The sequence below is a fragment of the Aotus nancymaae genome, unplaced genomic scaffold, assembly GCF_030222135.1.
Source record: "Aotus nancymaae isolate 86718 unplaced genomic scaffold, 86718_ANA_hifiasm-v0.15.2.pri h1tg000076l, whole genome shotgun sequence".
NCBI lineage: Eukaryota > Metazoa > Chordata > Mammalia > Primates > Aotidae > Aotus > Aotus nancymaae.
Window position 1 is genome coordinate 17,900,403 of NW_026988491.1, and position 23,425 is coordinate 17,923,827.

The 23,425-nt window shown below is 56.6% G+C and overlaps 1 protein-coding gene across 4 annotated transcripts; it reads right to left on the reverse strand.

Moving 5' to 3' along the window:
* Nucleotides 1–52: 52 nt before the first annotated feature.
* On the reverse strand, nt 53–20,229 carry TTLL12 (tubulin tyrosine ligase like 12). 4 transcript variants are annotated; one of them, XM_064368185.1, is made up of 15 exons: nt 20,053–20,229; nt 16,318–16,487; nt 13,839–14,037; nt 12,953–13,112; nt 12,730–12,863; nt 9,696–9,772; nt 7,941–8,057; nt 7,637–7,831; nt 7,171–7,282; nt 5,855–6,006; nt 5,293–5,374; nt 3,013–3,081; nt 2,284–2,422; nt 1,650–1,716; nt 53–141 (listed from the first exon to the last, which is right to left on the reverse strand). In XM_064368185.1, exons 1-15 carry the CDS (start codon nt 20,227–20,229, stop codon nt 108–110), a joined length of 1,884 nt encoding a protein of 627 aa, XP_064224255.1. In that variant the 3' UTR covers nt 53–107. The 4 variants fall into 4 exon arrangements, 3 of the variants coding, with proteins under 3 accessions (XP_064224255.1, XP_064224253.1, XP_064224254.1); XM_064368183.1 differs by lacking the exon at nt 53–141 and adding an exon at nt 179–1,094; XM_064368184.1 differs by lacking the exon at nt 53–141 and having other exon boundaries at nt 1,300–1,716.
* Nucleotides 20,230–23,425: the final 3,196 nt, after the last annotated feature.

The following is a 23,425-nucleotide window of genomic DNA, read 5'->3' on the forward strand; positions in this document are numbered from 1 at the left end:
CTGGAACCAGCGTAGGGAATCACACTGGGGTGGAGGCCTGCTGTCTAAGGGCCATCTTCTTTCTTCTCCCACTTTCTCAAGGTGACTTCTTGGTCTTTTGGGGCTTTTCAGTGACAATAGGGGTGACAGGCCATGCTGAGCCTGTGGCTCCAGGATCCAAAGAGCAAGGAGGGCAGGAGAGAGAGAAGATGGCCTTTATTGCAGCACAAACCAAGTGAGGGGACAGCATGTCAGCAGCTCTCCAGGAGCCACCAAGGGCAATGGGCCCACCCTGCCCCTGCAACAGGCCCCCCAGGGGCTAGAGCGTGGCTCCCCCCAGGAAGGGCAAGGCATGCTTGTAAACAGGGGCCCAGACAACATGGGGAGGGCACCATCATCAGGTGCATCTTTGCTACAAGAAAGGTTGTTCTTAATTTCAAAGAGGAGACACCGCCATGCCTAGCCCCACCCTCCTGTGTACTGGAAGGTTCTGGAAGCAGCTCCCATCTGCCTGGGGAGTTAGGCCCACCCACTGCCCGTGAGCTGGGCCCAGGCACACTGTAGCCAAAAAAAAAATGTTGGCAGCTGACTCCAACTTTCAGAAACACAATTAGAAAAGAACTGGAATTTTACATTTTTCTCCCATAGATTAAAAAATAAGAAAAAGCCAATATTTTGACTGTAGATCCTGGTAGGTGGCATCTGGTAGGTGCATCTGACTTAAACCCGAAGGTCTCCTTGGAATCCTTTTCAGCCGCACGCTCTGCCGTCCGCCATCAGCCCCAGCCCCAGGCCCCCATTGCCGGAGGATCCTGGCCCATCTCAGACGAGGGCGGGACCCTGAGGAGTGGCCCAGCGAGCAGGGCAATCCTTGGGAAAACAGGGACTGACTTCCCCATCGGGGTCTGTGACCCTCAGCAAATGGGAAAGGAAACGGTAGCAGAAGATGGCGACTCCTGCTGGGACCTCAGCGGGAAGTTTGCTGGTGAAGGTTCTGGGTGAGCTGGATGGGGACAAGGCGGGCCTGCCGGGCGGTGGTCTCAGGCTGTTCCTGGGCACTTGTCACATAGAGCCCTGTGGGTGCAGTGTGGGGCCCACACCGTCCCAGGAGCATCCTGATGCATAAGAGCAGAGACCCTGGAAGTGAAATTCGCCTGCCCTATGTGACACAGGGCTCCCAAATGCTTCCCTGTGGAACCCTGCTCCCAAGGACACCTTGTCTCGCTCCACGGAACCCTTCCCCCAGCACCCCCGGAAACGCAGCTGGGAACAAACTCTCCATGCCAGGAACGAAGGCCTTGGCTAAGCCAGAGACTCATTACTGCACGGATGGTGCTGAGGGGTGATGACAGGGCCTGGGGCAGTGCTCAGCCCTGGGGACACCATCCTGTCCTGCTTTGACCCACAGGTGGGAGGAGGACGCTGTGCTCCCAGACTCTGAGGCCGGGAGCGGGGCTCAGGAGGACAGAGGCCTGGGGCTGAGGCTGTGCCCAGGGCCGGTGTGGGGAGGGGCGTGGGGGCCTTTGCAGAAGCAGCTCCGAGAACTGAGGTTGGAATCCTGCCCCAAGCACAGGACAGCGAGTGTCTAGACAAGGCAGGTGACGTGGCAGCCACCGGGCTGGTCCAGAAACAAGGTGCTGAAGACGTCGTTGAAGAAGGTGGGGTGGTACCTGCAGGCTCGTTCGCAGTCAGGGTTGAAGTTCACCTCCAGGATCTGCGGCTGCATCACCCGCTTTCCTGACAACAAAGAGCGCGGCAGAGTGTGAAGGCTCGTCGGCCTCCGCTCCTGCAAGGGCAGGGGCCTGGGGACCCAGCAAAGGCTGGGGAGGCCGAGGACCTGAGCTCTGATTCCCAGGGGATGGGCAGGGCAGAGCTGGGCCCGGAACTGGGGAACTGGGGTCTTTAGGAGACGTCTGCTTCTCTAGGAAAGGCCGGGGCTGCCTCCAGCCCTAAGATGAGAGTCTGTCCCTTTAAGCTTGGATATTCAGTTTAGGAAAAAAAAAAAAAGAGCGGGGACAGCCAGGGGTCTGTGGGTTGGGATGATCAGGGTGCCTTTCCCGAGGGTCCCCTGTCCCGTGAGCTCACCCTGACACAGAGGCCCAACCCGCGGCCCTTCCCCTCTGCACTCTGCAGCAGGTACTTCCCTTCCCTGTGGGCCGAGCCACAGCTTTCCCCAACCCTGATTTCTGGCCTGTTCAAGCCAGAAGACAGCCTGGGGCCGGCCCCTGCCTTCTCCAGGTACACGGCTGGCTGGCGGAGGGGGTGCCTGGCGGTTTGGATCAGGAGATGGGGAGCCCCTCTTACCATCTGGATGGCTGTCCCACTTCAGCATGAGGTCGACGGCATACATGGCCCGGGATGAGGGGTAGTCGCAGAGGCCCAGGGGCGGTGGCTTGGCACAGGCCACCTGGAACAGCTCCGTGAAGGCCCGAAAGATCTCAGCCTGGGGATGGAGGAGGCTGAGTTATGAGGCCTGCTCAGAGCAGCCTCTCAACAGAGGGGGTTTGCTGCCCCTGCCTGAGGCCCAGACCCCACATGGCCCAAGTCGCCCCTTCCCATAGCTTCCTGTCTGTAGACCTCATCAAGGCCACCTCCACCCAACACCTGCACTCTCACTTCTGGCACCCACCTTCCGAAAATCTGCCCGTCTCCTGCCTCAGACCCCCGTTGCTCCCCACTACCCCAAGGAGCTCAACACAGCACCCAGAATGCCGCTGTCGGAAGTGCGGGCCCAGCCCACACCCCAAACACCTGGGATTCGGGGGCAGGCAGTGCTACCACCCTCTGGCTGTCCCAGGGGTGCCCCACATGCCCCTCCAGGTCACTCTCTCCCTCTCAGGAGCACCCACAAAGACCCAGGGTAGACAGGAAGGGAACCCACGCTGTCTCACCAGCCTCTGGAGAAGGATCAACTGTAGGGGACAAAGGCCCCTCCCAGCCCATGCCAGCTGAGAAGGAGGGAGGCAGCTCCTGCAGACCCCCAGCCTGGGACCCACCCGACCGGCCTGAGGTGGTGTGCAGGACAGGACTTACCTGGACGTCTGTCCAGGGAAATTCTGGGTATTGCTTCTCAAACTCGGGGATGAAGTCTTCACAGTGCACCTGCAACAGACACAGGGCCTATCACGCTCTGCCCAGGCCTCCACTGGGCCCGGAGCGGGAAGGCTGCCACTGCCAGGACCAGGAACTTCTGACACTGGGTGGGGGTTCCAGGAGCAAGCAGCCAGCCCCAGTCCCTCAGCATACTAACAGGAGGCAGGAGATGGAGTCTAGCTCTGGGTCTTACTGTGTGACTCTGGACAAATGGATTAACTTCTCTGAGCCTGTTTCCTCCTCTGTGAAATGGAAAAATGTGCCCTGCCTAGTAAACTGACTTTGCCAGGCTGCTTCGAGGCTCACACAAGACACAGAATGTCCAGGGCTCCAGAAACTGCAGGCCCTGGGGTGGTACCCACCCTCACACTCAGCTTGGTATGGCACAGAGGAGGCAGAGCTCAGACCCCGACACAGGCAGGGCCCACCTGTTCCCTGGCTCAGCGCCGGCTCAGAGTGCTCGAGGGATGCATGATTTTACCCAAAACACACCCGAGGAAGGTGGCATTGGCTCAGGTTTCTCCCAGAAAAGGACAAGCCAGGACAGGTCCCTAAGGAAGCCTGCCATCCACGCTGTGCTGGACACATGTCCCCAGGCACAGGGCTCCAGGAGAGGACTCTCGGGATGACCCCCACAGTACGGCTGGCTCTAAGTCACCCTCGAGACCCTGAGGGTGACTTCCAACCACGTCTCAGGGCCCTGCTGGGGGCTCTGGGTCCTAGTGAGAAGGCTTCAACACAGGTAAGGACAAGGGGGACAGAAGCAACAGGACCACCCGGCCCCTGTGAGGAGTGTGCGCTGGTGCTACAGCCACCACGGCACGGCAGGGCCCTTTCTCCAAGTCCTCTTAGAGGACTCCTCGGACACGGGCACGGCCCGGCGGTGCCTCCACGCGTGTTCCTGCGTCATGGTTTATCGTTAGCGAAGACCTCGGATCACAGACTGCAGCCATGCTCAGCAACAACCCTGAAACTCAAAACACGCCACTCAGCCAACAAAGCAAGCTGCAGAAGGATCTGTTCCAAAAGATGATATTTATATAAAAACCCAAGTAGGGCTGGGCCCGTGGTTCACGCCTGTAATCCCAGCACTTTGGGAGGCAGAGGCAGGCAGATTACTTGCATCCAGGAGTTTGAGATAAGCCTGCGTAACATGGCGAAACCTTGTCTCTACAAAAATACAAAAAAATTAGCTAGGCGTGGAGGTGTGTGGCTGTAGTTCCAGCCACTCAGGGGCCTGAGGCAGGAGGATCGCTTGAGCCCAGGAGACTGAGATGGTAGTGAACTGAGATCACACCTCTGCATTCCAGCCTGGGTGACAGAGTGAGATCCTGCCTCTCAAAACAAAACGAGACACAAAACCTAAATAAGCAAAACAGCAGCTTGAATGGTCAGGGACATACTCATGCTGAAAAGAATCAACACGGGGCTGGGAATGACAGCCTTCAGGAGCAGGGGAAGGCTGGTGCTGGGTGCAGGAGGAGTCCACGCGCCTGCGGGCTGGTGACAGGCAGGGTGGGGTAGGTGTTTTATGTATCTGAAACACTCATAACCTGCCAGCTCAGAGAGGACTTCCAGGACTTCCTTCCTTCCTTCCTGTACCCAGAGCTGGCCTCTCGCTTCTGTGCAGGCTGTGTCTACCTGGCCCAGGTGCTCTGGCTGGCCAGCTCTAGTTTCTCGAAGGGCCTTTGTCCAGATGCCCCTGAGCTCCAGGCGCTCAGATGTTGCAGCTGCCATTCACTGAGTGCTGGCCGCACGGGGCAGTGCTCAGCACTGTGCATCAGGGAAGACAGGAGGCCCTGGACCCAGGCAGGGTCACGGGCCAGCAGGTAGCCAGACCAGGTGGGACCTCCCGGCATGAATCTCTGCTTTTCCGCCTGCCCTGGCTGCTTTTCCGGTTGAAGCAGCGGTAAGGAGTAAGCCCAGCTGGGAACCCATTGTCTCAGCCTGCTGCTGGACCCACCAGCACCTGCATCCGTGTCATCGCAAACACAGCGAGTGCCCCTCTGCGCCGTGGGGAGGCCTACCTGAGACAACACAGAACCCAGCCTGGCTCATCATGGCAGTGCTAACAATCGCCTTCCATAGCAGGAACTCAGGAGGCAGCTCCTGGGACAGGGCCAGGAGGCCAGTCCTCCCAGGAGGCAGTGTAGGCGTGGCAGGGTCTGGGTCTGCACTGGCCTCCACGTGCATCTGCTCTACGGCTTCCTCAGGCCCTACCTGCTTCAGCACCACATCCGGGTTGTAGTTCATGACCGTGAAGTGCTTCTCGTAGTCATCCAGGTCGTTGAGTGCAAAGGCCCTGGAAGACAAGCACGCGGACACATGTATGGGTTCTTGAGCTGGCCTCGTCCTTGCGAGGGAGGCACTGTCCACTCAGCCTTCCCAGCTAGGGGCTCAGGGCTTGGGGCAGGAGCCTCTTCCCTCGTCTGTGGAGGTCGGGGAGGCCCCTGGCCCCACCGAGCTGGGGTGGAGGTGAGTGAGATGCTGTGAAGTCTCTGCAGGTCCATAAAAACGGCACCTGGTTCTCACACTGGTGCCCATTTCACGAAGAATGTTCACATCCACCATTGCGGGCAATGCCAGGACTCTGAGGGGGGTAGGGCAAGTCACCACCAACGACCACCAAGGCAGACGGGTTCCGAGGGCCACTCACTGGGTAAGTGACGGAGGACGAGTGTCATCAACACCTTCTGATTCAAAAAAGGGCCCATCGCCCACCCACTACCTCCACCCAGTCCCTCAGCTCCCCGACCCTGGCCCCGGCCAGCCCTCCACTCACCGGTTGGAGAACCGCAGCCAGAACACATCATACACGAACAGCCGCAGGGGCCTCACCGAGCGCAGCAGCACAATGTAGCGGATGTCGAACTTGACCTTTCCCACGTCTTCTCGAAGGAACAACACGGGACTTTCGATGTACTTGGACACAACCTGGAGGACACAGGTGCAAGCTCAGCCCTCGCCTCCCCTCCCCTGGGCCAGGACAGAGCCCCTTGGGGCTCCCGAGCACACAAAGCCATGAGGGGCACAGACGTGGCTGCACGTTACTCCTCCTTTTGCCTTTTCAAACCTGCCTAGGTTGCCGCAAAGTCTGTTTTTTTGTTTTGTTTTGTTTTGTTTTGTTTTTGAGACAGAGTTTGGCTCTGTTGTCCAGGCTGGAGTGCAGCGGCACGATCTCTGCTCACTGCAAACTCCATCTCTTGGGTTCAAGCGATTCTCTTGCCTCAGGCTCCTGAGTAGCTGGGATTATGGGAGCCCACCACCCCCACCCAGCTAATTTCTGTATTTTTAGTAGAGACAGGGTTTCTCCATGTTGGCCAGGCTGGTTTCAAACTCCTGATCTCAGCTGATCTGCCTGCCTCAGCCTCCCAAAGTGTTGGGATTACAGGTGTGAGCTGCCGTACCTGCAGCAAAGTCTTTACATTCATTTTTAATGGAAATGGAATATAAATTCTCACCCATCCACCCTCATCCCATGGCCTGAACTCTGCATGACAATTGTCCTTGTGATGCAGTTCCCACAGCCTCTGACCATGTACACCCCAAGTGGATCTTGTGTCTTGCAGCCCCAATACTGCCTCTGGATGTCCCCTCACTACGACTCTTTACCACGGCTTGAGAGGCTCCCTGTCCAGGCTTGGCTACCTCACCCTGCTGGGCAGCCATACCCGGCACACTAGGTGCTAGGGTCTCTGAGATCAGAAGCACCCAGGACAGTTCTTTTTTTAAAGACAAGGTCTTGCTCTGTTGCCCAGGGTGGAGTGCAGGGGCACGATCATAGCTCACCGTAGCCTCAACTTACTGGGCTCAAGTGATCTTCCTGTCTTAGCCTCCCGAATAGCTGGGACTACAGGTGCGTGCCAACATGCCTGGCTCATTCAGTTTTATTTCCTTGTAGAAACAAGGCCTCCGTGTGTTGCCCAGGTTGGTTTCAAACCTCTGGACTCAAGTGATCCTCCTCAGCTCCCCAAAGTGCTGAGATTACAAGTGTGAGCCACCCTGCCTAGCCTGGACCTATCTGTGAGGACCATGGCACTTGGCCCCCTTCGTCCCATCTCTCACTGTCCAGCCAGGGCCCTGGGCTGCGGGACCCACCTTGGGAGTGCTCTCTCGGTGCCGGATGATGCTGTGCAGGTTCTTGGTGACGTGGGTGTCCAGGCTGCGTGCCAGGTTCCAGGGCTTGCAGATCCAGTGGTTGTCCTCACCCCTGGGGAGCAGAAGGACTGTCTGGGTGGTGCCTGGGGCCTGTGTTCAGAGATGGTGCCTCCCCAGGACCCAGTGGCAGAAGAGGGCAGCCCACATCTCTTCGGGAGCTGAGGGCATGCCAGAGAGGAGCTGTCAGAGGCCAGGGCTTGGGAAATGAGGAGAGGTTTGCCAGAGCCCAGGGGGCTGTGCTGCAGTGGAGAGCTCCTGCAGTCCACGAGGCTGGCTGTGACGTTCGGTGCCCACGGCTTGGCTCCTGCACCACAGTTTCCACAGTGGGTGCTCATGGAGGAGCAGGCAGACACGTGGGCCGGGGGAAAGGGCCATGGAGCGCGCCCACGCCGTGTTTGAGGCTTACCCCCTTTCCCGCTGCTGGAAGTAGCTGACAAACTGGGGCAGCTCCGTGCGCAGGTTGAAGGTCCGGGGCAGCCAGGGTGGGCCCTCGGGGCCGCCCGCCCGGCGCGCGATGGAGGCCAGGCAGTCCTTGACGGTCAGCAGGTTCTCACAGGGGAACTGGTTCAGCAGCACGCCCGGCCTCTCCTGGCTGAGTTTCCTGCAGGGCGGAGGGAGGTGCACCAGCTTAAGGGGAGGCCGAGACTCGGAGGCCGGCAATGCCTACAGGCCCTGACTGGGAGAGCCCCTGCGGGCGAGAGTGCCCTCACCTGTAGTCCTTGAAGTGTGAGAAGTTGAAGAGGATGTCGGCGTCTGCCTCGCTCGGGGTGACGGTGAAGCGCGGGTGGGTGAGGCTGCTGACCACCTGTTGCATGTCCGTGTAGACCCTGCGGGGAGAGCCTGAGCTGGGTGACCGCGGCCCTCACGCGTCTAAGCGGGACTGGATGGAGCACCAGCCCTGGCTCGGGGACTCCCCTCCCTGTTCTGAAGCTAATGAGACTGAGGTGAGTCCTGGGCTCGAGTCACGATGTTGGACAGCCGGGTTCAGACCCTACTCCCTCCAGCGTGCCGAGGGAGGGGGGCAGTCCGTACCCTTTCGACACCTGGCTCCCCATCTGCAGGGCTGGACCACGCAGGCTACCTCACATTTGTCGTTAAAATTAAATGGCATAATTTGGGTGTTTATTATGTGCTAGTTCTTTCACCTCACGTGGAAAAAAAAGAGGATGAGGCTGGGGCCACCAATCTCACACGGACACACCAAGGGCCTTGGTGAGGCCTCTGCCCCGGAGTAGGTGGAGGGACTCAGGCCCGTCAGGTCCCCACCAGATTCACGTCTCAGCAAGAGTCCCTGGGCTGCCCGGCTGGGGCAGAGGCCAGCAGGGAGGAAAGCCCCTGGGCCTGGTAGAGAGGGCAGAGTGAACAGCCTGCCTGTTTCCATCTGGGTCAGATTTGGGCAGCCAAGGGAAGTGTCTGGGAGCTTCGGGGAGGGGCTCCTGGGAAGGCTGGGGCGGAACCTGCTCTGTATCTCTGCGTCCTCACCTGACTGCTTCCGCGAGGGGTCCAGCCTGAACCTGGGGGCCTGGCCTTCCTTAACTCAGCAGCCACACCTGCAGACTCCTGGGAGGGGCCCTCCTGGCAGCCCAGATGCCTGTTCTAGGTGCCCAGCATGTTCACGGCCAGCAAAGGCTCCCTCCTGGCATGCATGGGTCTGGCTGTGTGTCAGTTTCCAGGAATGAATGAGCACAACCGGGTAACTGGAGCAGCCCCATGACATGCAGAGTTGGTAACGTGACCCCATGGTACCCAGAGGACAAGGGTGGGATGGGACCAGCGGTGGCCAATGCTCCTACCCAGGGGGCCTTTCACCCACTGCCAGCATTTTCTATTTTTAACTTTCAAGGGTGATTTTTTAAAAAGGAGTCTCGCTCTGTCGCCCAGGCTGGAGTGCAGTGGCCTGATCTCCCCTCACTGCATTCTCTGCCTCCCAGATTTCAAGCGATTCTTCCGCCTCAGCCTCCTGAGTAGCTGGGATTACAGGCGCCCACCACTATAATCTTTTTGTATTTTTAGTAGAGATAGGGTTTCATCGTGTTGGCCAAGCTGATGTTGACCTCTGACCTCAAGTGATCCATCCACCTTGGTCTCCTAAAGTGCTGGGATTATGGGCATGAGGCACTGCGCTTGGCCTCATGGGTGAGGCAGGAGAATGGCTTGAAAGCCGGGAGGCAGAGGTTGCAGTGAGCCAAGAACATGCCACTGCACTCCAGCCTGGGTGACAGAGGGAGACTCCATCTCAAAAAAAAAAAAAAAAAAAAAATCTCCAGGAAGCCCTGATCACTCCTGCACTTCCTGCAGCATTTCCTCTGGATCCTAAGAGCTCCACTCCCTGCACTCATCCCTGCTGTACCCAGACAGGACGCAGCTGACTTACTGGGTGCCCATGTTCTGGGGCTGTGGGAACCACGAAGCCTGGGAGGCAGTGACTGAGGACAAGTCCCAGCCAAGCAAAGGGGGCTACGTACTTGAAGACGTGGTCATCGGGGTACACCACTTGGCTGATGGCAAGTGGTAGCTTCTCCTTGTTTTCCTTCAGAATGGCCTAGAAGGAAACACACCAGAGGCAGAGATGAGCTTAAGGAAGGGAGGGACAGGCCAGCGCCGTGGCTCATGCCTGTAATACCAGTACTTTGGGAGGGTAAGGCAGGTGGATTACATGATATCAGGAGTTTAAGACCAGCCTGGCCAACATGGTGAAACCCTGTCTCTACTAAGAATACAAAATTTAGCCAGGTGTGGTGGCATATGCCCATAATCCCAGCTACTTGGGAGGCTGAGGCAGGAAAATCGCTTGAACCCGGGATGCAGAGGTTGCAGTGAGCTGAGATCACACCACTGTACCCTAACCTGGGTGACAGAGTGAGACTCCATCTCCAAGAAAAAAGGAAGAGAGGGAGGGGACACAAGTCTCCCTGCCCAGTGCCAAGTTCTATGGCCTCACAGGCCATCGAATGGCTGCTCCTCACTCCCAATACCCCAAAACCTCTAACCACCCCTTCACCCCGGGATTCTGGGGCTCCAGAGCCCTGAGGTGCTGAACAGTCCTAGTTTGGTGTCAAAAGAACAAGGTAAACATTGCTGCACATCTTCTCAATGCTACCTGGAAATCACTGGGGGTGAGAGGGTGCCAAAACCCTCCTGGGAGGAGCCACTTGGTTCTAGGAGCCCTGAGACCTGTCCTGAGCTTCAGCAGTGTGATAATTTAACACATGCCCATGTGTCTGCACATGGTGGCTGAAGCCAGTAATCCCTGCACTTTGGGAAGCTGAGGTGGAGGACTGCCTGAGCCAAGGAATGTAGGACCAGCCTGGGCAACATAGTGAGATCCCCTACAGAAAAATTAAATAATTAGCAGGGCTTGGTGGCGGTTGCCTAGAATCCCAGCTAATCAGGAGGCTGAGGCAGGATTGCCTGAGCCCAGGAATTAGAGGCAGCAGTTAGCTATGATCGTGCCACTGCACTCTAGCTTGGGATAAAGCAAGACCACATCTCTTTAAAACAATTTAAAAGAAAATGATTAAGACATGCCCTCAAACTTTGACACTCTCTTCCAAAGGCAGAGCGGCATCCATCTCTGAGGGTGGGATGGACCTAAGGAATTGCTTCTAATTAGCAGGAAAAAGGTGGAAGAAACAGGGTTGCTTCTGTGAGGAGGCCATGAAGCCTGAGGCTTTCTCTTTGCTCTTTCCCTGGGATCAGCTGCTCTGAGAGAAATCAGGTACCACGTCCTGGGGACACCTGAGCACCCCTATGGAGAGGCCCACAAGGCAGGGAGCCCAGGCCTCCAACCAACAGCCAGCACCCACACAGCAGGCACGCACGCATGCCATGTGGAAGCAGGTCTGCAGCCTGACAGGCAGCCTGTGTGTCTCGAGGGAAACTTGAGGCCAGAGGAACCCCGCTGAGCCAGTCCTGAACTCCTGCCCCACAGAAATCATGTGAGATAATAAATGTTTGCTGTTTTAACGTGCTAAGTTTTGGAGTTACTTGTTACCCAGCCACAGCTAATGGACATAGGCAACCCCGGGCCCAGACCACAGACCCGACTGTGAAGGGTCAAATGGGAAAAAACAGGGATGCCTGGTCTTTTATCTCCTCTTTCTGGTCAACATAGAAGTTCCCAAGGAAAAACATGAACTCCAGTTCATGTCCCATTAACAAAGAACCCCAAGACCAGGAAGTCTTTCTCCCTCCAGCTGCGTTCACAAAGGCATTTGCTTTGTCAGGTAAATGTGTACTAAGCATCTTCCTGGTGCAGGGGCTCCAGGAGGCTCATAAAGAGCCTTTGAACCAATAAGACTGACCTCCTTGTTTTTGGCAAGGTTGGTTCAATCACCACTGACTTAGACTGAAAGTGCCAGGAGGCCCCCCAACAGCCCACCCCTGCAGTTGGCAGTGCCCACACAAACACACCACACTCTGCACACCCACTCTCATGTGAGTCAACTCGTCTAACCCTTCCCGCAATGCTCTGAGGCACTTTGCGCCTGGTGTGCAAGAAAGGCAACTTCAGTCCCTGTGGGACAAGCCTGCAGCCTCAGCCCACAAGCTACCAGGTACCCCTGGTTCTGGACTCCAGCTCTTCCACCCTTGGCAAGTGACTTAACCTCTCTGTGTCTCAATTTCCTCATCCTCAGTAAAATGAAGATAAAAACAGAACTGTAAACTTGTAAGGAACAGTAGTACACGCCCATGAAGTACCAAGCACAGGCTCCCTTGCGGGCTGGTCCAAGCCTATGGAAGCAGCAGCAGATCAGAGGACAGGGGAAGGAGGAGACAGGGGTCAGAGGTCAGGAACCCCCTACCCAACCCTGCCTGGTTCTGGAGGTGGCTATATTCCTCTTCCTCCCCCAGCACTGGGGGCTTGCCAACCCTGGCTCCCTAACCTGCCAGCCTCCTCGTACGGGGCCCGGATGAGCTCCAACCTCCAGCCAGGCACTTCTGAGTGGGCCAGATGAGTCCCACGGGGCCCTGACCGAGACTAAAAGCACCTTTGTTATCAATAACAGTGACCAAGACAGTAACTTGCAGGCCTGCTGAGAAAGGCATGTGATGTATGAACACTGGGTGTTCCTGTGCCTTTGTGAGATACGGACAGGGGGCCGAGCAGGGTTCACAGCCAAGACCAACTGCACAGCCCCCCTCCTTCCTGAGGGAGCAGCATGGACCCTCTGAGGACAGAGGCTTGTAAGCACTCTTTGGGCCAATAAGACTGACCTCCTTGTTTTGGGCATAGTTGGTTCAATCACCACCGACTTAGACCAGCACCATCCTCACCAGGCATCTTGTGATCTGGAGCCCCAGCTGTGCAGCCACGGGCAGCTTGTGTTCACTCTCTGAGCCCTTCGTCTCTCAGAGGCTCCCAAAACTCTCTACGCCTCCCACAGTAACTGGCTCAGGGCCTAGCACCTGGCTGGTGTTTGATAACATTTGGTGTCTGGACAGAGAACATTCTGGAAGCTACCAGGCAGACACACTGGGGGTGGAGGAGGGCTGCACCTGGTAGTGCTCGGCGGGCGGCTCTGGCGTGCAGGAGCTGAGGTCCAGCATGTCGGCGGGGGCCCAGGGCAGCAGCATGCACTTCCGCATCAGGGGATCTGTCTCTCCGTAGGCAAAGTCCCGGGTCACCTCCTCTGTGCCAAGACACGTGTGCCCATCAGAGTGGGATGACAGGACACCGGGCCGAGGCCTGTCCTCCAGGGCGGGAGGGCGTTGGACTTACCGCCAGTGTCTAGGTCCCTCAGGGGCCACAGCAGTGTGTAGGCCACCTGCTGGGGCATGTAGAAGAAGGGGGCCGTGGCAAAGCTGGGCACGTCCGCGTGCTGGATCCTCGAGCCGAACTCGTCCATGATGTACCACACCGGCATCTTCTCCTCGGCTGTCTGCAGACAGAGCACACATGGCACCCCTCGCCCACCTGCCCACCATGGGAACTCCCTTCTGGAACCCAGACGTCGACTACCCATCAGCCCACAGCCATCTCTCTGATCTTCAGAAAGGCCCTCTCACATGTACCCCAGGCCCTTTAGCTAAGCTAGGGGCTCTGGGACAGCAGCCCTGCCTTTGCAGACCAGACCCAGGCCTGGATAATGTAGGGTGACAACTCATGGTAAAAGGGCATTTGGAAACAAGGCACGCAGCTCAGTACCCGTAGGGGTGTGTCTGGGTTTGTGGGCATGGAGGGAGGGGGCGTACTCTTTGAGCTCAGGGAAGGCTCCCTGGAGGAGGTGACAAAATCATGAGAAACAAGTATCTTTTCCCAAACTAAGAGTGGTAAGGGGCTGGAGCATGGGGTGAGTCCGGAGAGGCCAGCAGCGGTGGGTGAGGAACAGTCGAGGGCTTTTAGGAGAGTGACGGGATCAGAGCAGCCAGGACAGAGGTGGCTGAGTCATCTGGGCCCTTTTAGTTTAGGAGTCAGAGGGCCGTGTCCTGTGAGCTCGGAGGTCAGCTGGACCCGAGTCCCCAGCACAGTGTGCTCCCTAGGAAGCCACAGGAGAAAGTGAGTGGCTTGTTCTGGCCGGCCCTCCACCCACCCTGATGGCGCAGGGCAGCAGAGGTCTGTGTCCATGCCCGTCCTCCCTGTGCCTGGGGCCCAGCTACTCACTCACCCCATGGGCCAGCTGGTAGGTCTGGTTGAACTTCCACATCTCCTCAAGCACCAGGCCCACAGCCTCCGCGCTGGGCAGCTCGCCGTGGAACTCGACGCCCATCAGGTTGGCCATGCGGTGCAGCAGCCCAGGCACCTGCAGCAGCTGCTGGTGTGCGTGCTCCACACGACACGTCCAGGCGTGGTCGATGAGGAAGATGCTGCGGGCACAGGCCACCCGTGAGGCTGCCGGGCGTACACAGTGCAAAGGGAGGCGGGGAGAGGAAGAGGCCCAGGGCTGTGCTGGCACCAGGACTGGAGCATCCTGAGATTTGGTCTACCAGGTGCTGTAGTTATGCCCAGTTTTAGACTCCAGGGGGCCTGGGTCAGGGGCTGGCGCTGCTGCTCACTCCCTGTGTGATCCTGAGCAAGCACCTCCGCCTCTTCAAGTTTCTCAAGCAGGGTAGCACGGGTCTCTACTGCCTGTCACCAGGCTGTCACAGCAGCAGATGAGACCAAATATGTGGTACACCTACCGTCCACTAAGCACTCGTAATAAACACGCCAGTGGTCACTAGTGTGAAGTCCTCAACTGGACCCTGGACCACTGTGGACCAGGCCTATGCTGCCCATCTTTTTTTTTTTTTTTTTTTTTAAAGACAGTCTCACTCTGTCGCCTAGGCTGGAGTGCAATGATGCGATCTTGGCTCACAGCAACCTACGCCTTCCAGGTTCAAGTGATTCTCCCACTTTAGCCTCCCGAGTAGCTGGGATTACAGGCACCCACCACCACGCCTGGCTTATTTTGTATTTCAGTAGAGATGGGGTTTCTTCAGGTTGGCCAGGCTGGTCTTGAACTCCTGACCTCAGGTGATCCACCCGCCTTGGCCTCCCAAAGTGCTGGGATTACTGGCATGAGCCACCACGCCTGACTATGCTGCCCATCCTGCTGCCTGCAGGCCTGGCACAGTGCAGCTGCTCAACAAAAGCAAAGGCCATACATGCAGGGGCCAGCACAGGCAGACGACACGGAGGCTGCCACACAGGGCTCACCCATGCAGCCAGGTCTTCTGCAAGCACCAAGGACGTTTTGTGGGAGAGGCTTCCAGTCCCCGCACACAGGAACCCTGCAGCACAGCTCCCACGGGAAGCATGCTGGGGCTGTGGCACAGGGTGAGCTGTCCCTACCCTCCAGGACACGGGGCTGACCATAATCCTCCCAGAGCCCTGCTGGATCAGGAGGCACTGAACACACAACCCACAGGTGCCTGATGGGCAAAGCAGACCCCAGCTCTGTTCCCCTTTTAAAGTGAAAGGGACGGCCAATGTTCCAGTTCTCAGGCTGGGAGCAAGTTCAGGAGTATTTATCTTATTGTGCTTGTATTAGGTTTGTTGGTTGGCCCATCCTAAGTGGATGAGCATGTGATGCAGGGCAGAGCCAGGCCTTCGGGGTGACCCTGGGCAAGTGAAGCAAGGCGTGCTGCACACAGATAGGGATGGGGTGAGGACGGAGAGCTTGTTGGGGCCTGGCAATTGTGGAGATTCAGAGGGACGAGGGCCTGGAAGCAGAAAGGCTCAGAAGCAGGTGGGGCTGAAATGAACACTCAGCCTCCAAATCCAAGACCCTGGATCCCTGGCCCCCACTAAACATGGCTGGCAGTGGGGTATGTGGCTGCAGGCCCCACAGAGACTGGGAGCTCCCAGGGCAGCCACTGCATCTAACGCACCTGCTCCTGGGCCTGAGTGTCACAGAACTCACTTCACTGAACTTGAAGGGGAAGGTGAACCTGAGCACACACGGGTGGAGGTGCTGGGCTGCCCATATTCGGGGCGGCTTGCTACTGCCCACTCACAGCTGGAGGAGGACGCGGGAGAAGCTCTGCAGAAGAGACCAGACCCCTGCCCAAAGAGCTGTGCATGGACACAGGGGCCCAGCAAGTTTCTCGAAGGTTCCACAAAACCTTTGGCAGAGGGGCCTGCAGGCCTGTCCTAGGGATAGCCACTCTTGGTCCCTAGGGGCAGAAAGCCTGAGGTACAGTCTCAGCTCTGCCCTAACTACCCTGTGGCCTCGGCAAGGCCAGGCCTGCTCCGAGTCTCAGGTCCTCAGGTGTTCTGGGGCCCATCCTAGATTCCAATTCAGCAGGACCAGGGAAAGGCCGTGACCGGAGAGGAGGAAAGCTGACCTGTACCCTTAACCTGGAGGGTAACCTCGAGGAAAACTGGAACTCCTCATCCCCTGTAGTAGGACCACTGTGGCAATGAGGCGGCTGGGAGGTGCTCCCAGGCCGCAGTCCACCCAGACTCCACAGCAAAGCCCTGTGTTGCCATGGACACTACTCTGAAGCCCTGATGGACACACTGCTGGCCACATGTGCTCACCACAAAGCTGTCCTGAGGAAGATGTCCAGTGGTGGTGAAGGGCCCAGGAGCGTCTGCAGTTACTGCGTCTCCCACCTTTCACCAAGTGAAGGTCGTGGTGACATCCCTGGCCAGGCTCCTACCTGTTGGGGTCAGCCGCCTGGAGCCCGCTCTCCCTGGTCACGATGACCTTGTAGCACAGCTCGCTCCCGGGGTTGGGCTGCCTCCTCCGCACCTCCTGGGCTGCCTCCTCTTCCTCCTCTTCCGCTTCCTCCACTTGCATGATCCCAAACACTTCCCCAGCATCGAAAACCTGGGGGCCAGAGCTCGGGTCAGCAGGGCTGCGGGCAGGAGACCCCACCCCTAATGCCTTCACCACTGGCTGGGACTTCTGCTCCAGAAAGCCACCCAACGTGCCACACCCAGGCCTCAAGGACAAACATGTCTCCTTCAGAAGAGTGGGACCTGTTTAATGCAACTGCACAGTCTTACGGGAGGGGAGATTGATGCTCCTAGAGAAGTCAGGGTCAGAACAGGGACCTGATGTACCCACCATCGCCTGAGCTGTCATCCAGAGCCCTTTGTCCCACGGGACACTGTGCATGGAGATGGGACCGTGAGGACTCACTGGAGGTATCTCTAGTCCATCCCCCTCGAATTACAGGGAAAGAGAGGCCCCAAAGATAAGAGAGGGTGGCTCCAGTCACACTGGAGGTCAATGGGAGTCAGGATCTTGGTGACCAGGGGGGACACCCTATTTTCCCCCTCCCCACAAGAACCCTTCAACACTAGGATAGCTGAGGCAACTCACAGAGAAGCCTCCTCCAACCTGGCCCCACCAAATCAAGGTCAACAGGAAGCGAAGGCCCAGGTGAAGGCAGGACAGGGAGATAAGGGCCTTGGTCCTGCCTGTGTGGCTAGTCAGGCAGTCAAATGACCTCTTCTGGTGTGTGTGGACCACAGGGGTCCCTGGCCCAGCCACACTTTCGTACTGTCTGCCACGAGCCGGCACGGGGGGCTTCTGGGCAGCTTCTGGAGCCAGGCCGTGTGGGTTCAAATCTTGGTTTCACCACTTCCTAGACAAGTGACCTTGAAAAAGTTATTAACTATCCCTTTCGTGTTTCCTAATCCACACAATGGGAATAACAGAACCTCCCTCTGAGGGTTCCTGGGAGAATTAGATGACTCATACCCAGAGCTCAGAGTGGGGCTCGGCCACAACAAATGCTCTGTAAGCACGTGGTGCCGTTGTTACGCTTCTGAGACTCAGTTTCTTCACTTGCAAGAGGGGGTGTCATCCACCCTTCAGGACAGATGGAATGAAATCAACAGCATGCATGAAGTCCTGGCACACAGCGGAGGCTCAAGAGATACCAGTTTCTCCCTAAAACCTAGTTCCCACTGGATTAAAAACAGCAGTTGAAAAGGCTGGGTGTGGTGGCTCACACCTGTAATCCCAGCACTTTGGGAGGCTGAGGCAGGAGGATCATGAGGTCAGGAGTCTGAGGCCAGTCTGATCAACATGGTGAAACCCCGTCTCTACTAAAAATACAAAAATTAGCTGGGCGTGGTGGCGGGCGCCTGTAATCCCAGCTACTCAGGAGGCTGAGGCAGGAGAATAGCTTGAACATGGGAGGTGGAGTTTGCATTAAGCCGAGATCATGCCACTGCACTCAAAAACAAAAACGGCAGTTGGAAACTAACTCCTCAGGCACAGGCGGCTTTTGTGCACTGGGCAGGACCTGCCCTGTGGTGGCATGAGGATGACACTCGTGGTCTTGCCCAGGGAGCTGACGGCTGAGTAAGGTCTAGGCCACCTGAAGAGTATCAGGTAAATTGCTCTGGGGCCTGGAGGGCCTGGGAAGACTTCATGGATGAGGAACCATCATCAGAGGCCAACTTCGAAGGGGAAGATTTAAACATGAGGCTGTGTGGTGAGGATGGAAAGGAACTCCAGGCAGAGGGAGGAGCAAGAGCGAAGGCTGGAGGCAGATAGCCCAGGGTGGAGCAAACCAGGGGTCACATGGAAAACAAGGCACCCGTGACAAGGGGCATCCGGTTCTCCTTTGTCCTCAAGGTGGGTCTGGGGAGGCTATTGCTTTCTGCAGTTTAGGACTGGGGAGAGGCTAAGACCTTAGGCTTCCACTCCAGTACTCCAAATCCCCAGGGGACAGTGTGAGGCTGAGGACAGAGAGCCTGCCTGAAGCCTGGCTTGGCTTCACCCCCGCTGTGAAATGGGGGTAACCACAACCCCTTCATGGCAGGACTGGAAGAGCTCCCCAGGAGATAAGGGGAGTGGTTTTGCAACTGGGAAGCTTGTGCAGACAGAAGAATAGACACTTTAAAAACACCTCTTTTAGTTTCCACATCCTTTCCAGGGCAGCCGACCTAAGGCGAGGCAGGAGGGCTAATGGCGAGGGGTGGAAGGGCCCATGGCGCTGGCAGGTGGTCCTGCTGCTGCTCGGTCTCCCCCACACCTGGGCCAACAACAGCAGGTGGCTTCACTCAGGAAGAGCTCCAAGTTTGTGTCTGGTAAAGCAGTGACTCAGCTCTGCCCTTAATGGCTAGGGAGGGTCACGGAAAAACACTGGCTGCCCCTTAGTAGGGCAACAGCAGGCAGGGTGGCCTGGGCAGGGGGACGTGACGAGGTGGCGACCACCCTGTGTGCCAGGCGTATTTCTCATGCCACCTCCCATCCCTCCAATACTGTGGGAGTCAGGTGCTGTCTCACCGTCCCCTTCCTGGAGAATAGGACTCTCAGATGGGCAAGACTGGGCAAAGGAGGGTGTGCTGCCATGGAGGCTGGCTGGGCAGGAGCTGGTCATTCTCACTGTGCTCCTTCCACGCAGCACATGGGAACCCTTTTGCCCTCATGAACAAACTAGGGTCCCTTCCACCCAGCGCAGGCTTGGGACCAGAGCGGTCCTCAGAAAGCATGGCAGAAGTGAAGGGCAGAGGAAACTGTCACACTGTAGTGTGAGGAGGTGACACTGCACGTTTCCAGTAGGAAGGTTCCTGGTCCAACTAGGGTTACACAGAGAGAAACTGGCTCAGAGACCGAGGGGTCTGCCCAGGAGCCAGGCTCACGGACTTCTAGTTCCCGGCCCGGGTCCGTTTTTGGCTCTGGGGTTCCACTTCATCACCTGTGCCACTTGGCTCATCTCAGTCAGGGAGGTGGCACCTGGAGGAGATGCCTGGTCCCAGCTAAAGACGCCCCCCGCCAGCCAGCCCGGGAAGGTGCTGTGGCTTCAGCCCCTGGGCACGCAATCAAAATCCAGGGCTCACCCCCAGCCAGGACAGTAAGAAACGCTTTGGAGTGGAGCAGGCAGGTGAGCAGGATGGGCCATCCTCACAAAAAAGGAGAGAACCTAGATGCTCCTAAACCTTTTCCATTTTTCTTTAGAGTTTTCCACCTCCCACAGTCTGTTTTCTTTAATCTGCAAGATGAGGGGAACCCGAGGCTCGAATCAAATTCACAGGGTTCCCGGCGCCCCTTTGAGGCAGCGGCTGAAAGAATCCCTCTGAAGGGACTCTGGGAGCCGCAGTGTTCTCATCTGTAAAGTGGGGGTGATGAATCTGACTCCCAGCAGGGCTTTGTAAGGCTCGGGTGTGTGGAGGAGCTCAGGTTTCCACCGCAGCCTTGGGCCGGCCTCGGGCCCGGGCAGGTCAGGGCCGCAGGTATCCCAGTCTCCTGCTGTCACTCCTCGGCCCCCAACTCCACGCCGCTCCAGAACTGTCCAGGACGCGGTCGGGGTGGTTCAGCGAGGCTCCCGCCGCCCGGGAGCGCCCTTTCTTGCCCCGCGCCGCGGGCTCCCGCCGCGCTCCCACCCCGGCCGCCGCACGTGCCCGCCGCCCTTCCCCGCCGCCCTTCCCCGCACCTCGTGCTCCAGCTTGTGCAGGAGAGGGCCCCAGTAACGCTCGGGGACCCCCGAAGCGCGCAGCGCTGCGCCGTGCAGCGCCGCGAACTCGGCCAGGGACCGCGCACCCTCCTCCGGCGTCGGGCCCGGGCTGCTGCGCTCCGCAGGCGGGCGTTCGGGGCCCCGCTCGGCCTCCATGGCGCTTGCACCCGCGCCGACACCAGTGTAGCCGCCCGCCGCCGGCCCTGCCCTCACGCCTCGGCCCGCCCGCCAGCGCCGGCGCCCCGCCCTCCTCCTGGCCTTCGCCCGCCACGAGCCGGTTCCTTGCGGCCCCAGAGCAGGCACTGCGCGTCCGCGGGGCGAGTGCGTGAGCGCGCGGGTTTGAGGGGCGGGGCGCGCGCCTACGGCCGCGCCCGTGGTTTCGAGCTGCCACCTTGTACGCACGCGCGCGTGATGGGAGCGGAACTTTCCTCTCTCAGCCCGCGGCCACCCCGGGGAATGCCGGGAGGGCGGGGCACCTGTGTCCGGCTCTGTCAGGACCGGAAAGAGGCCCTACTGACGGCCCGGAAGGGGCCCTGGGGCCGGAACCCGGTGGGGCGGTGCTGCAGTGCCTGCATGGGGCACACATTGACGCTCGCAGGCCCCCCGCCCGGGGGGAGGAAGGAACTCTTGATTCCTGTGAGTGCTTCACCAGATTTGGATGCTGCAGAATCGTGGCCCTTCTCAATTCCTTATTTTTGGATTTGGAATGTGCGCCACCATGCCTAGCTAATTTTTGTATTTTTAGTGGAGATGGGGTTTCACCATGTTGATCAGGCTGGTCTTGAACTCCTGATCTCAGCTGATCCACCCTCTTTGGCCTCCCAGAGTGCTGGGATTACAGGAGTGAGGCACTGCACTGGCCTATTTTTTGAGATGGAGCCTCGTCTCGCTCTGTGGCTCAGACTGGAAGACAGTGGCACAATCTCAGTTTACAGCAACCTCCCCCTCCAGGGTTCAAGTGATCCTCCTGCTTCAGCTTCCCATCCCAAGTAGCTGAGATTACAGGCATGCATCGGCATACCCGGCTAATTTTTGGATTTTTAGTAGAGACAGAATTGCCCCATGTTGTCCAGGCTCGAACTCCTGGGCTCAAGTGATCCGCCCACCTCAGTCTCCCAAAGTGCTGGGATTACAGGCGTGAGCCACCTCGCCCAGCCAGAAAAACGTGTTATTAATACTGTCACACTGAAGTACTTTTCTGAAGAAAAAGTAATTTGATCTAAGTAAGTGAAGAGTCATGATTCACAGGGTGATATGTAAATCCACTTCTGCAGATCCACATTTTGATTTCAGGTGTAGTCTTAAAATAATTACTAAGTTTTGATAGATGTGATGCTTCTGAATCACATCTATCTTGTGTCATCTTGTTTGAGGTTGGTGATTTATCTTCGACCTCCATGATGGAAGGTAAAGGTTGCCATTTTATGGAAGTTTCCCGTTCATAATCAACTTAGAGAAATTGAAATCCAGAACTTAATTTATAATTAAATATGGGTTTCTGGGATGTTTTTGTTTTAGTTTATTGCTCCTGAAAAGGTTTATTGCACAGTAGGAATAAAATACTAAATATTAATATGTAAACTAGACTTATACCACATAGAAGGGGACAAAACCACTCCAGCAAAAGTGTTCAGCCTTCTTCACACAATGTAGAGCAGAACCACTGCCTCCATTTCCCACACTTCGTTTACACCTGACCTGTAATTTCCCTAAGGTTACATGTATCTTGCAGGACAAAGAACTCAGGTCGTAGGTGGGCAGGGGCAGCAGGATCTCACTGTGAATATTCAGTAAATAACAGTATTATATTGCAATTAGGTAAGAAATATCTTCTTCATAGACTGGATCATTGCAAAAATCCCTGGATCATGGTGAGATGTATAGTGAAAGTTGATCCTAAGAATTGGGTCATTCGGCCAGGCTCCATGGCTCATGTCTGTAATCCCAGTTCTTTGGGAGGCCGAGGTGGGTGGGTCACAAGAGCAGGAGTTTGAGACCAGCCTGACCAACATGGTGAATCCTTGTCTCTACTAAAAATATATATATTGAATCAGAGTTTTCCTCTGTAACCCAGGCTAGAGTTCAGTGGTGCAATCATAGCTCACTGCAGCCTTGAATGCCTAGGTTCAAGTGATCCTCCTGCCTCAGGCTCTCAAGAAGCTGGGAGGTGCACTAGGTGTGTACCACTACACCCAGCTAATTAAAAATTTCTTTTTGTGGAGTTGGGGTCTTGCTTTGTTGCCCAGACTGGTCTCAAACTCAAGTGATCCTCCTGTCTCAGCCTCCGAAAGTGCTGGAATTATAGGTGTGAGTCAGTGTGCCCCATGCCCAGCATTGTGATGCTATTTTACTTTATTTATTTATCTATTTATTTATTGGGATGGAATCTTGCCCTGTTGACCAGGTTGGAGTGCAGTGGTGTGATCTTGCCTCACTTCAGCCTTCACATCCCGGGCTCAAGCGATTCTCCTGCCTCAGCCTCCCAAGTAGCTATGACTACAGGTGTGCACCATCACACCTGGCTAATTTTTGTATTTTTAGTAGAGACAGATTTTCACCATGTTGACCAGGCTGGTCTTGAACTCCTGACCTCAAGCAATCCATCTGCCTCGGCCTCCCATATACCCCGGCCTGGCTATATTATTTCTCATGCATTATAGTCATGACTATATAGATAATATATGTCAGAATTATTTTATTATGAGCAACCATACAAAGTGAAACCTATTGTCTTTGACCCTTGATGAAAGAGCTAATTCTGTAAAATATTTAAAGAGGTTTATTCTGGGCCAAGACGAGTGACCATGGCCCGGAGTACAGTCTCAAGAGGCCCTGAGGGCCGGGCGTGGCGGCTCATGCCTGTAATCCAAACACTTTGGAGGCCAAGCTGTGCAGATCACCTGAGGTCGGGAGTTCAAGACCAGTCTGACCAACACGGTGAAACCCTGTCTTTAAAAATAAATAAATAAATAAATAAATAATAAAAAATAAAAAGAGGCCCTGAGAAAGTGTGCCTGAAGTGGTCGGGTTATCGTTTGGTTTTATACATTTTAGGGAGACAGGTGTCACGAGCAAAGATATAAGTCAATACCTGGAAGGTGTATGTTGCTTCAGTCTAAAAAGGTGGGATATCTTGGGGAGGGGCTTCAGGTCACAGGTGGATTCAGAGATTTCTTTTTTTTTTTTTTTTTAATAAGATGGGGGTTTCACCATGATGGCCAGGCTGGTCTTGAACTCCTGACCTCAGGTGATCCACCCACCTTGGCCTCCCAAAGTGCTAGGAGTACAGGCATGAGCCACTGCGCCCGGCCGGATTCAGAGATTTCTTGATTGGCAATTGGCTGACAGAGTT